This window comes from Octodon degus, unplaced genomic scaffold, assembly GCF_000260255.1.
Source record: "Octodon degus isolate 3935 unplaced genomic scaffold, OctDeg1.0 scaffold00038, whole genome shotgun sequence".
In the NCBI taxonomy this organism is placed as follows: Eukaryota; Metazoa; Chordata; class Mammalia; order Rodentia; family Octodontidae; genus Octodon; species Octodon degus.
The window spans coordinates 5,144,014-5,157,435 of record NW_004524614.1 but is presented as its reverse complement, the minus strand read 5'-3'; the positions used below and the strand labels follow the sequence as shown (position 1 = coordinate 5,157,435).

General features: G+C 41.8%; 1 protein-coding gene across 1 annotated transcript in view; it reads left to right on the top strand.

Annotated features, from left to right (window-relative positions):
- The window catches only part of Flt3 (fms related tyrosine kinase 3), a 51,075-nt gene that overhangs the window by 12,805 nt on the left and 24,848 nt on the right, over positions 1 to 13,422 (top strand). Inside the window, exons 6-13 of the mRNA XM_023715053.1 lie at positions 3,082 to 3,185; positions 4,373 to 4,481; positions 4,724 to 4,902; positions 5,622 to 5,728; positions 5,811 to 5,943; positions 6,034 to 6,138; positions 11,055 to 11,165; positions 12,391 to 12,544. Of these exons, the coding sequence (XP_023570821.1) occupies positions 3,082 to 3,185; positions 4,373 to 4,481; positions 4,724 to 4,902; positions 5,622 to 5,728; positions 5,811 to 5,943; positions 6,034 to 6,138; positions 11,055 to 11,165; positions 12,391 to 12,544 (1,002 nt within the window). The remainder of the gene's footprint in view (positions 1 to 3,081; positions 3,186 to 4,372; positions 4,482 to 4,723; positions 4,903 to 5,621; positions 5,729 to 5,810; positions 5,944 to 6,033; positions 6,139 to 11,054; positions 11,166 to 12,390; positions 12,545 to 13,422) is intronic.

Genomic DNA, 13,422 nt, shown 5'->3' with positions numbered 1-13,422 from the left:
TCTCTCTAATGTGTGCCTCCTTGTTTTTTTTCTTCTCTTTTTTAAAATTAAGTTTATCGGTACATTTTAAATATACATGATGATCAAATTCGTCATAGGAAATTTGTACCTGTACATGATAGATCTTGCTTCTTTTTTTTTTCCATTCTCCTCCTTCAATCCCTCTTCCCCTCCTTATTTACAAAAGCTTTCCCCTCCCCATTTTTTGCTTCCTTTCGCTTTCTACTATCTTCCTTTTCTCTTCCTCCCTTCCCAGGTCCCCCCCCCTTTGAACATTTTCTTCCTATTTTACAATATCTAGTGTACATTTTTGGTCCCTGCTTATACTCTTGGTTTCTCTTTTTAATCTCTTCTTCTTTTTCCTAGTTTTTGGCCAGTGCCCCTAAACTGACTTTGTCCCCTTCAGAAGCTGCCATCTTTTCTTAGGCCAGTGCGGTGCTCCCTTCAGAAAGTCTGGGAAGCCCATGTAGCTAGACTTACTGCTCCCCCCTGTTGGCTATCTGTCTGGCCTTCTCCTCAATCCTTCCCCCACCTCCAGTTCACTAAGCATTTCCTCCTGATTGTCCAGAAGTTGTTCAGGGGTTAGGCTGAGAGAGCCCCCTCTTACTGGCTCAAGCTTCTTGTTAACAAAACATATTACAGAAAGAAGGTATTAAATGCTCAGCTTTTAACTGCTGGAAACTTTCAGAGAAATGAAGTCTGTCATCACTAGAATTGATGTTTTGCTAGGAGTTAAGGTCACACAGAGAACATAGATGTCAGATCAACATGTGCTCAAAAGCTGCAGATACCCAGTTGTGTTTTGAATCTTAGAGATCAACTGGGACTTTTACCATTGCTTTTTTTTTGGGGGGGGCCTGGTATCTCTTAGGTTTGCTCTTTTCTTTCCCATTTTCACTCCTTAGATGACACTCCTCTGTTGTGTTCTGGAACTCCAACTCTGAACTTTTACTTCTCTTTTCATAGGACTTCCTGGCTTTCCACACACTACTGTTATTGTCTCCTTACTTACCTGCTTTCACCACTAAACTATATATTCTGTGAGAACAGAAACTGATTTTTTCAAACACTTGTACCCTTGATTCTTCCCGTAAAATAAGGTCTACTATTGACTGTGGAATGAATGGATTTTTGCATTGTTGGCCCCATTCATCCCTCCAATGAACTTTTCCTACTGCCATCAGGTCAACTTCAGTACTCTTCATGGGGCTAGGATGCGTAGCTCTGTGGTAGAGCACTGGGCCAGCATGCATGAGGCCCTGGGCTCCATCACCAGCACTGCAAGAAAGTAAATTAAATAAAATGTCGTTTGTGCTATTTAATTCTGCTCAGGGATTCAAAGTATCTTCTGCCTGTTTTTCTCCATCAGGTCTAACTAGCTAGGCTTGTTTTTTTAGGACCCATGATCTACCCATTTAGCCCTGAGAGGCCTCCCTGTCCTCCCCCTGTGGCCCTGTGCATTCCTGTCTCCTGCCTTCAAGGTGGCCTTGCCTCCTCCTTGCACCTCCTTCCTTTTGCCCTCGCTCAGCCGACTCTTCCCGGAGACACAGCTCAGGTTCCGCTTCTGTGAGGCCCTCAGAGCATCCGCATCTGCACTGACTTCTGTCTCTTCAGATCACGCTTTCAGTTTAACACTTTAATCATTCCACATTTTGCTTCTTCTGAGAGTAGGAGCTAGAATAGCTTTGATCTTAAATGTCTCCCAAATGTCCCGGCTTTGAAGGCTTATTCCCTGGAGTGGTGTCTCTAGGAAGTGGTAGAAACTTTAAGAGGTGTAGCCTGGTGGGAATCTTCCTACATTTGATGCTATGCTCTTGGAGGAGGTAGTGGGACCTCTGCCCCTTCCTCTTCCTGTTTTCTGTTGCCTGGCAATTAGCTGAGTGATATTGCTATAGTGTGTACTCCAGCTGCCTTGCCGCAGACCTCAGAGCAGCAGGGCTGATCAATCTCAGGTGGAAACCTCTACTACTGTGAGCCAAAATAAACCTTCTCAGTGTATAAATTGACTTTCTCAGGTATCTGTTCTGGTGACAGAAAAGTGTCTGACAAAGAAACCCTTTTTTATATAAAGTTTTTTGCCTCCTACACAGCTCCTAGTTTAAGGTCAGCTTTTGCTCTGTCCCTTCATGTTTACCTCTCTACTCTCCCCATACGTTTAAACTATAAGTAAAAAAACATTTAAACTATAAGTAAATTGTAGTCTCATTATATGTCTTTTGATGAAGTCTTAGAATTTCTTATTCTTTTTCTATGATTTTGTTACAGTGAGTACAACAGCTCCTTTACCTCCCACCCTCCTATGTTATCCAGCATCCCACTACAACATCCAAGATTGTGTAGGCATGGTTGACAGCCCCCAATACCAAATTACCCATGTTGCAATATACAGGGTGCTTGATCAGCATTCCAAGTAGGCACTAAAGCCTACCAAGATCAGGCAAAGATTTTTGTGTAAACTCAATGGATTTGAGCCTCACAACTGGTAATTTCTGTGTAAATCAGAGATTCTATCTTGGACAAACATCAGCAAGCTAGCCATTTCAGGAAGTAGAACCACTTCCCCACCTGCAGGGTTTTTTCCTTGTTCTGGGAAGTTGACTATCCAAAATACATAAGAGGAAGGAACTTGCTTGTCTCTCTGATGATACTCAACCGGCCCTAATCCTTCATGTACGTGTGAACCACATGGGGACCATCTTAAAATGTCCTATCTATTGAGGATGGAAGTGGGCTCTGAATTTTGCATTTCTGCCAAGTTCCCAGTGATTCCAGGCTGATGCTAAGGCTGTCTATCTGTGTATCACACTTTGAGTAGTGAGAGTTCAGTGTACAGATACCTCTCTGCTCACTGAATTTTTTTTTTTTTTCTGGTACTGGGGATTGAACTCAGCACCTTGTGCTTGCCAGGCAGGCACTTATTCTACTGAGCTATCTCCCTGGCCCTGAGCAAGGGCCAGGGAGAATTTAGTAGATTTATTAGATCAAGGTAGCCTCACAGAAGTCTCTTTCCACACACTGTCTTTCATTGTAACATCTTCTGTAAAAATCAGGCTAAACCTGTCTTTAATTTTTTTCAAACAGCATATCTAAGTTTTGCAACCATAAACACCAGCCAGGAGAATATATCTTCCATGCAGAAAATGATGATGCTCAGTTCACCAAAATGTTCACACTGAATATAAGAAGTAAGTCAAATTACCAAGAATTGCTTTCTTTCTTTCTTTTCTTTTTTTTTTTTTTTGTCTCTTAATGCCTTTATGCTCTGTTAACCAATGTGTCCTCATTCATGACTTAGAAAGCCTGCTGTGGAACGGGTTTAATGCTAAGATGTCTTGACATTTTACTTACTGGCTAAGAGACTTCATTCCATATCTTTTCTGCCTGTGCTTTAATGTGACTTTAATTCTTCAAAAGGCCGTGTTAAGGAAAAGCTGAAAGTCTTATCACTGCCATTTATTTATTTGAATAATTGTCTTTGGTCTATAAGCAGATAAGAGTAAAAAAAAAAAAAAAAAAAAGACAAGTTTTTATTTCATCAGCCTTTGCAGATACCCTCCTGAAGCTAAGAATCATTTGGAGACACAGTATTGTAGGTAGAGCTTTCTCCAGGAGGAGCAAGCAATGGGAAAGTAGCAGGCAGCGGAGAGGTGTTGTGGATAGGGGACGTGTAGAAACTTCTGTCTCCATGGTAATGAAAACCGAAACTGAGACAACAGCACAGACTTACAGGTAAACACTTTAGCTGAGGAGGTAGAGGAAGGGATGTCAGCTTGAAGAAAAGCGCTTAAAGGGGCACAGCCCACTAAGAGAAGATCTGACTGGCCTCCTTAATGAAGGAAAGAGACCAGGTTCTGTGGGGTTGCTGATGTAAGGTTTGGTAATTTTTCATCAGGTCATGAGTACAAAACTTTTCAGAACCTCTTTTTATCATTTTAGGGGATTTCTTCCTGGTATAAGATTATCTTGTCCTTGGAGACATCATGGTGCCCTCTACTGTCACAGTATCCCAGGTTCCCGCTCTCAGAATACAGGAATAGGGGAGGGTACATTCCATACATTGCTGGCAGGGCAGAAAGGGAAAAAGACAGGTCTCCACCTTCTGTGGGTAACAGGTCTTGGATTAAGGCCCCAGAATCCCTCCATCTATTGTCCCTATGAAGGTCCCTGTCTGCCATATCAGGGCTACCTCTCAAGAAGGTTTTGTGGCATGGGAGAAGGGAGTAACAGACATCATGAGAAGACATCCCAGATGAGACACCTGCCAGAGGCACACACTGCCTAGAATAAATGGGCAGCCTGTAACTGATGTCAAATTTAAAACTGTCTCTGGAAAGTACCAACTCCATGAGCTCATGATGTGTATTCTCTGCAGGAAAACCTCAAGTGTTGGCCGAAGCATCAGCAAGTGAAGCATCTTGTTCCTCAGATGGATACCCATTGCCATCTTGGACCTGGAAAAAATGCTCAGACCAATCTCCCAAGTAATCAGAACCTCCCTGAATCAAAAACTCCCTGGCATGTCGACTTTTTCATAGATACAGTTTTAAGACGAGCTGACGACATATTTAAAGTTGTTATTGTCTGAGTCAACCATAATTCTTCATGTTCCTAGATTGTTTCTGATAACTTGTCACAGATAAATGTCTCACAGAACTGGTTATAGAAACCCTGACTTCCATTCTGACAGCAGCCACAGCTAGCTTAACTTTTCATTGTTTTTCAGCTGTACAGAAGAAATCACAGAAGGGGTCTGGCATAAAAAGGCTAACCGAAAAGTGTTCGGACAGTGGGTATCGAGCAGTACCCTAAACATGAGTGAGGCTGTGAAAGGGTTCCTGGTCAAATGCTGCGCATACAATTCCATGGGCACATCTTGTGAAACAATTCTTTTAAACTCACCAGGTAGGCCTCAGTTGCCATTGTGACCCTTCACCTTCAGGAATTCCCTACTACAACTCAGTCTCTGTTGCTAGCTTTTATTGGGGGAATTTTACAAGAGAGTATAGATTGGATGTGTAAAAAAAAGAGGGCTTTTTGAGTCAGGCAAACTGACCTACATTGTACTGTTTCGCATGGCAGGCAGTTTTACTTCTGTTATTATGACTCATGAGTTAGTGACGTAGAGAACCCCTAAGCTGCTATGATGAAGACCCACCGAAAGCTCCAGCTGTAGCAAAACAGAGTTAATAACTCGGAGCCTATCATTTTCCTTTTGGTCAATCTTGTTTACCTTTAGCCTGCCTTTGAACAATGTTTGGTTCATTTCTTAGAACTCTCACCTGAATTAAACAGTTCTGTAACTTGCCCACCAATACTACTGGTTCAGAATCCCAGCATTACAAAGCTAATGTCTCCAATGTTCATACAACATTTGTAGGAGCAACAGACATTTGAAAGTCTGACTTGTACTTCCTGTGGGTTGAAATGGATGTAATTCTTATGATTCTTTTAAAAGTGGGCTTAGAATCACTTAGAATTTTCTAGGAAGGGAGCTTGTCCTTTGTGGGTATGCTGCCTTAGTTTCTGTGGGAGTAGGGTGTGCAAGTTTATGATAAGAGGTTTACTAGTTATAAATGAAGAGGAATTCTGTGACACTGCTTAGTGATGCTTTTTCATTTCAGGCCCATTCCCTTTTATCCAAGACAACATCTCATTCTATGCAACAATTGGGCTTTGTCTTCCCTTCATTATTGTTCTGATTATGCTAATTTGTCACAAGTACAAAAAGGTAAAAGCAATGGGGAAAATTCGTTATTGTTTCCTGTATCTGAAAAACTGCCTCTTGCTCATTGCCTCTTTGATCTCTGAAGCAATTTAGGTATGAGAGCCAGCTGCAAATGGTACAGGTGACTGGCTCCTCAGACAACGAGTACTTCTACATTGATTTCAGAGAATATGAATATGATCTTAAATGGGAGTTTCCAAGAGAAAACTTAGAATTTGGTGAGAACTGAATGTTTCAGATGGTTCTGTAGTATTTCCTTTTCATTGTAAGACCTTTAATGCCCATTTATTCCCTTTTTACCTTTGCAGGAAAGGTACTAGGATCAGGTGCTTTTGGAAAAGTGATGAATGCAACAGCTTATGGAATTAGTAAAACAGGAGTCTCTATCCAAGTTGCAGTCAAAATGCTGAAAGGTACAGTACATACAGTAAAGTAAATGTCAACAAAGAGGCACAAAAATGGAAGACAGTTTCCCACTCCCCCCTCTCTTCTTTTCCATTATTTTTATAGTTCTCATCTGCCATGCTCCAAGATTTCAAAGGAATAGGTTGCAGTCAGGGTTAACCAAGTCAAAAATACAAGTCATGAATACATGAACACAAAACTCCACTTCTTCACTATTGAATTTTTATTGACTTCAATATTTAGGGTTACAGTCACTGAAGGAAAAAGACAAAAGTTGTTTCTGTTGTTTTGTTGTTGTTGTTTTGTTTTGTTTTTGTGGTACTAGGGACTGAACCCAGGGTCTTTGCACTGAGCTGCATCCCTAGTCTTTTTGCTTTTTATTTTAAAATTGGATTTCACTAAGTCCCTAAGGGCCCTGGTTGGCCTTGAATTTGTAATCCTCCTACCTCCATCTCTCAGAGTGCTGGGATAATTGGCATGTACCACCACACCTGACTATATGTTACATTTTGAAGTAACTGGGTAGAAGAACAAATTGGGGCCCTGACTACTCACCTTCCATTCACTGCTCCATCCACTCCAATCTCACCCCACCCCATAACTCCTTATACCATCACTACTCAGCAAGGGAACCCCCACTGGCTCTCGTGCTAAGAGGAACAGTGACTTACATAGGGGCAAAGGAAAATTTCTCCTCCACTTTCTGAGATGTTGCTGAAATGAACTAACAGTAGGAAGATTAATAGAAAAAGGCATACAAATTCATTATTGTGCATGGAAAAAAAATCACAGCACTGGAATCAAACGCGAAGTATGAGTCAGATGGCTCAAAGAACAGGTAGCAAAGCTTTTATAGTATCCTGAGTTACAGAAAGGAATAGAAACTTGAATGGGGGTCTGGGTTTCTGGCAGATGGTGAGGACAAGGTCTGGGAGAGGAGAAAGAAGAAACATATGGAGAGGTGTGCACCTCTCTATCCTATTATGTACATAAAGTTTGTTAAATACTGTCCTCAGAAGATACGTGGAAACTCATTCTGGGGACAGTGTTCTGAGATTAGAGAATTTTCTTTTTTTTTCTTTTTCTTTCTCTTTTTTTTTTTTTTTGGCAGAACTGAGGATTGAACTCAGGCCCTTATACTTGCCAGGGAAGCACTTACTCCACTGAGCCATCTCCCCGGCCCTGAGAATTTTATTTTCATCTGTACTGAGAATTGATCTTTCCTGGTTAATGAGATTTGTAGCAATTGCATCGCTTCTGGGAAGGAAGCTTTTTTTGGAGATGGGAACTTCAGAAAGCTCTTCTATGTGTGAAAGAGAGTTAAAAGACCAGACAGTGGGCTGCAGGGATGGCAGGAGCGACCTTGAGCCTGCTCCTTTCCAAAGTTGCCATACTTTAGGGTTTGGGGTTTTGTTTTTTGAACTTGAGCACGAACTAAGCCCAATGGGCATTTTTCAGTTTTCAAGTAACTTAAATTCTCAGCCTAAATTGATACTACTGACTGGTTTTCCATCTTGAAATGCTTTCTCCTTCTGGCTTCTGCATCAGTGTTCTTCTGGATTTCCTACTACTTCTCTCTGTGCTTTGCTGGCTCATCTTCTTCCATCTGGCTTTGGACATAGAGCTCCTGTGGCCTTGTTCCTGGGCTTGATGTGCTCACTGTAGGTTCTCACCCTACACCTTGGAGTCCTCTTGGACACTAGTTGTTCTCAGACTGCATCCCTGTGAGTGTCAGGTTCTTATGGCCAAATGTTTAGATGTCTTAAAAGTCCTTCCAAGTTATGCAAACCAAATTCTCCAACCCTAGCCTTCCACCAGTGTTCCCTCCTCTTAGGAATTGGTAGCAAGTGCCAATGAGGAGCTAATTTCCACACATTTGGGCAAACCAGAGAGCAAGGACTTTCTTTGACACTGTCCTCTTTCTAACCCCACAGAGGCTATTCCCATCAGGTTTCCAGCTTAGTGTCTTTCAGATCCATCTCCTATTCCCACCCTCATCCAGGCCTGTCTCTCCTGAATGACTGCAATAGTCTCCAAAGCAGGTACCCTGTGTCCACTCTTACCTCTGTGGATTTATCCTGAAGTCCAGGTAGTGTTGGTAATGAAATAAATACAATAGATCCCATCATTTTCCTACCTAATACTTCCCATGGCTTTCAGTGGCTCTCTAAATGGTCTACACGGGCTTGAGTGACTTGGCTGCTGGCCAACGTCCCTGCCTCTCACTCTCACCATTCTAGCACACTGCCCTTCTTTCAGTTCCTCAGAGTGAGGTACTTCTACTTCCTCAGGGCCTTTGCGCAGAAGAGCCTTCTGCCTGGCCTTTCTTCCTCTTTCACTTAGGCATCGTAAATATCACTTCTTCAGGGAAGCTTTCTCTCTCCCCTACTGCAGACAAGATCCAGCCCCTTGGGATTGGGGTCTGTCTCAGTGCATGAGCACATGCGTGGCATGCATGAAGTCCTGCATTCAGTCCCAGGCACCACCACACCCAATCAAATCTCTTGCAATATGTTACCTTAGCTCTCCATTGGCTTTTCTCATAGAATTGCTCATTATTGTCATGAAATATTCAATTATTCAAGTAATGTCTTATCTCCTGCCTTAATTCATAAACTTTAAGAAGGCAGGGTCTGTGTCTATCTTGCCATATTTTTCCTTCCTCCTCTCCCTTTTCCTCTTCTTTTTTCTCCCCCCTCCTCCTTCTTCCCTTCCCCATCTTCTCTTTCCTCTCCCTCTCCTTTTTCTCTCTCTCTCTTTCCCCTCTCACTCCTTCTTCCCTCCCCTTACACTCCCTCTCTCTGCTCTCTCGGGAGGAGCACTAGGGATTGAGTACAGGGCCTTTACACTGAGTAACATCTCCAGCTTTTAAATTTTTTAGTGTTTTGAGCCAGGGTCTTGTTGTGTTGTTAATTTGTTCAGGCTGTGCTCAAAGTTGTGATCCTTCCGCCTCAGCCTTCTAGGACACTGGCATTCTAGGCATGTGCCACCAGGCCCAGTTGCTCCCTTCTTTCTACATCTTTGCATTTCTATTGCTTCAGTCTGTAAATTTCTCTGCTCCCCACTCCCTCCACTGTGATTCACCTGGCTACCTCCCATTTTTCTCCAGGTCTCTGTTTAGACACCTGGGGCTCTATCCCTACCCCTTTAGGGCTATGTTAGCTCTGCATGACCCCATAGCACCCTACCTTCATGTCACATTTCATTATAGTACTACAATCATATAGTAGTACTATAATGTACAGTTATAGTATTAATAATATGTGATAGTAAGCTATAGTAGTGTAGTCATATTAGTATCCATAGGGAATTGCTCCCGGGACCTGTCTGAGGATCCCACAACACCAGATGCCCAGATTCATTTTGTAAAATGGTATAGTCTTCACATAGAGCCAACACACATCTTGTACACTTTAAATCACCTCTAGATGACCTCTAATACTTAATGCAGTATAAATGCTATGTAAGTAGTTGTTACACTGTATTGTTTAGGGAGTGATGACAAGGGAAAAACAGCATATATATGTCTGGTACAGATGCAGTTTCTTTGTGCTCTGTGTTCACAGATGCAGAGCTCACAATACTGAGGGCTGCCTAGGTATTGTAATGGCTTGCATACTTGTCTCCTTTTTTCAGGAGACACTAAGTTCCAAGAGGACAGGGGCTACATCTTGGTTTTATTTCATTCCCTGGCATATGGCACAGTAGGCACTTGGTAGATACACAGTACATACTCAGCAGATGAACAGTTTAAAGTCACAAATACCTTTCAAGTGAGAAGCAACTGAGGGTGTGATATGCTGGTGGGTGTTGGGCTCACAGAAGCAGGTTCAAATCCAAAGCCAAGATCTAGGAGACAGGAAATACTCCTCACTATCCACTCAGGACCAAGTAGGTGATATCAGTGCTCTGGAATGATCACCATAAAGATTAAGATGTATTCCAAATAAATGGACCTGAAAATTTAATTGAATCATCATTGAATATGTTACTATTTCTGTAAGAAAGAGTACATTAACTTTGGGGTAGGTGGCTGGAATGTGGAGTAAAGAGTTCAGGGCTAGGGAGATAGCTCAGCGGCATAAACACCTGCGTGGCAAGCGCAAGGTCCCAAGTTTCATCCCCATACTGCATTAAAAAAAAAAAAAAAAAAGACAAAAGACCCTCTCCTCACTCTGGTATCCACCCCCAGTTGGGACAGTGTTTCCCAAGCAGCTGCCCGTCAACCTCAATGACAGGAGCCCTCTGAGTTCATCATTAACTACTTACCTGTCGTACTTCGCAGCAAAGCCCTGAGCATGTGTAGCAAAGCTGCCTGGACTTTCTCCAAACCCTGGGTGTACTGGCCCATGAACACATGCTGCGTACTTGCCAGGCCTACTTCTCATCATTAGTTAAAGACTTTGTGAGAACTTGATTAGTAGGAAGTAGTCCTCTCTGGCTTTCTCTTTGGGGTTAGCAATGAATGGAAGGTTCTAGGCATGAGAAACCCAAGTGGAATCAAGCATACTCTCTGACTTTCCTATCTTGGCTTTTTGTGACTTGAACTATCCAACAGTCAGAATGCATGAATGAAGTATTGTCTCTATCTTCTGTGTAACTGTTAACCTCTGCTATGGAGGAAAACCATGTTTTATTATTATTTTCTTGCTTGTTTTCAACGCTAACGATAAGGATTTTTGTATTGAGCAGTAGAGGAAATTCTAGTGGAAAGGTATAGCAGATTCAGCACTCATACCACAGTCTTTGAAACTATATCCTAAAGCACAGGATATTATTATTTACAGTTCATGCATGTTTCCCCTTCTTATAATTTTGATAAGTAATGCAAGTCAGACCTGACCAGGGGAAATTTTTAATTTATTAAACATGAAATTCCTATTTTATTTGAGTTTGATGTTTCTTTACATTCCTCCATTGGCAGAAAAAGCGGACAGTTCTGAAAAAGAGGCACTCATGTCAGAGCTTAAAATGCTGACTCAACTGGGGCACCATGAGAATATTGTGAACCTGCTGGGGGCGTGCACACTGTCAGGTAACTACCTGCCACCAGAAGCATTCAGTATATACTACTGTAGCCCAAAGGTGGATGACATTTGTTCTCATTCTTGCTCTCTTCTCAGTCCCACTGTGGTCCCTCAGCTCAGGTAGAGTAAGATGTAGGGCACTTCATAAATCAAATGGATCAATATTACCATTGGAATATGTCATATAATTATAACTTGCTTAAAAACATGAATGATCCTGAAAATATGTTCTGTGGTATCTGTGCTTCTCTTCTGTTTGCATAAATACAATGACAAAAATAGAGTCTGGCCAATGCCTCCATCAGGCTGCCTTCATACAAGTCATAGTTGAGGTGGGATTTCAAACTATCTTTCCAGAATCTTCTGGGGGCATACACTCTGATTCTTTCACATCTCCCTAGAAATACCCAAACTGGGTGCTCAGGATTGTTCTTTGTGGAACAGCAGAGCTGGAGCTGGGACTAAAAGAACAGAGAAAAGAGAATAATGGATCTAAAAGAGGCAAACAACAAATCAAGTGCATTAGTCAGCTTTCCTTCACTGTGACAAAATACCTGAGATTTCAACCCAAAGGGCGGAGATGTTTATTTTGGCTCACAGTTTCAGTCCACAGTCACTTGGTCCTATTGCTGTGGGCTGTAGCGACAGAATACCATGGTAAGGATGCATGGTGGAAAAGGCCCATTCAGAGGAGACAGAAAAAATCAGAGACAGAAATAAACACAGAGAGATAAGCTGGGGTTTCAATAGCCCCTTTCAGGGGCGTGCCTCTAAAAACCTCCACTAAGGCCCTACTTCTTAAAATTTCTATCACCTTCCAATAGCACCGTGGGCTAGGGACCAAGTCCCCAATACAGGGGCTTTGGGAGGACATTCTAGATCCAAGCTATAGTATCGAGTGTTCACAAGAATGTGATTCCGAGGCAGAGACTGGAGCATTCTGGATGCTGGAGATACTGGGGAGGCTGTGTATGCAAGTGCCTCCCCAAAAGTGAGATGATGCTGATTTCCCAAAAAGCTTGAGCAAAAAGCTGAAATTAGAGGTAAAAGATAAGAAGAGGTGGGTTCAGAAAAAAAAAAAAAAAAAAAAAAAAAGCCCAATGTTCAGGTGAAGGAGCGCTCATTGGGTATGTTGAATGCTGCTAGGATGATTTCTGAAGAAAAACACAAAACAAAACAAAAAGAAACAATGTGGGGTTTGTGTACTGATATTGAAAACTGTCCTTATTTCAGGACCAATTTACTTGATTTTTGAATATTGCTGTTATGGTGACCTTCTCAACTATCTAAGAAGTAAAAGAGAAAAATTTCACAGGACATGGACAGAGATTTTCAAAGAGCACAATTTCAGTTTCTACCCCACCTTCCAATCACATCCAAATTCCAGGTGAGCATCTAGGGTAAGGTTTCGTCCTTATACATCGCCGGCGTGGCGAGGTGTGCTGGCTAAATCCCCACTCCCGGGCTGGGGAGATGGCTCAGTGGAATAAGTGCTTCCCAGGCAAGCACAAGGGCCTGAGTTCAATCCCCAGTTCCACAAAAAAAAAAAATAAAAAATAAATCCCCACTCCCCCACTGGGAAGTTTCGAAAAGCATATTTCGGCCTGTGGGTTAAGGTCTAGGAAAGTTGCTTATCTTTGCTACAGAGTAGCTCCCGCTTATCTATTTCACTTAATATGGTTTTAGTCAGCCTTGAACAACTGTGTCCAAAACTATTAAATGGCAAAGTTCAGAAATTTTTAAAAAATTAAAATTTAAAAAATTAATAAAAGAAAATAAAAGTTGCAGGTACCCTTTATGACAGTTTATTTTATAACTTTTCTATTTTATTATCAATTGTTAATACTAATTAATGCTGGGGGTCTTAGAACATTGGAACATATCACTCCGTGCATAAAGGGTCACTGCTGTTGTTCCTCTGTTGATTTAGACCAATGACATCTCTCCCTTTCCATCACAATAGGTACTAGATCTGAGACATATTTTTCTCTACCTGTTCCTAAATCATACCCTAGATACATATTTGATTTTGGGAAAAATGCATTTCTCAATCTGCCACCTAAGGATTGGTAGAAAGAAGGAAAAAATTTTTCTGAAGTCCCTGATATATTCATAGTAGCTCAGCTCATGTCCTGGGACTATTGCACAAAAGTGTTCTGAACACATAATCTGAATTTTATTTATTTACTTGTTTGTTTGTTTATTTGGTGGAACTGGGGATTGAACTCAGGCCCTTGCGCTTGCCAAAGAAGCACTTATTCCACT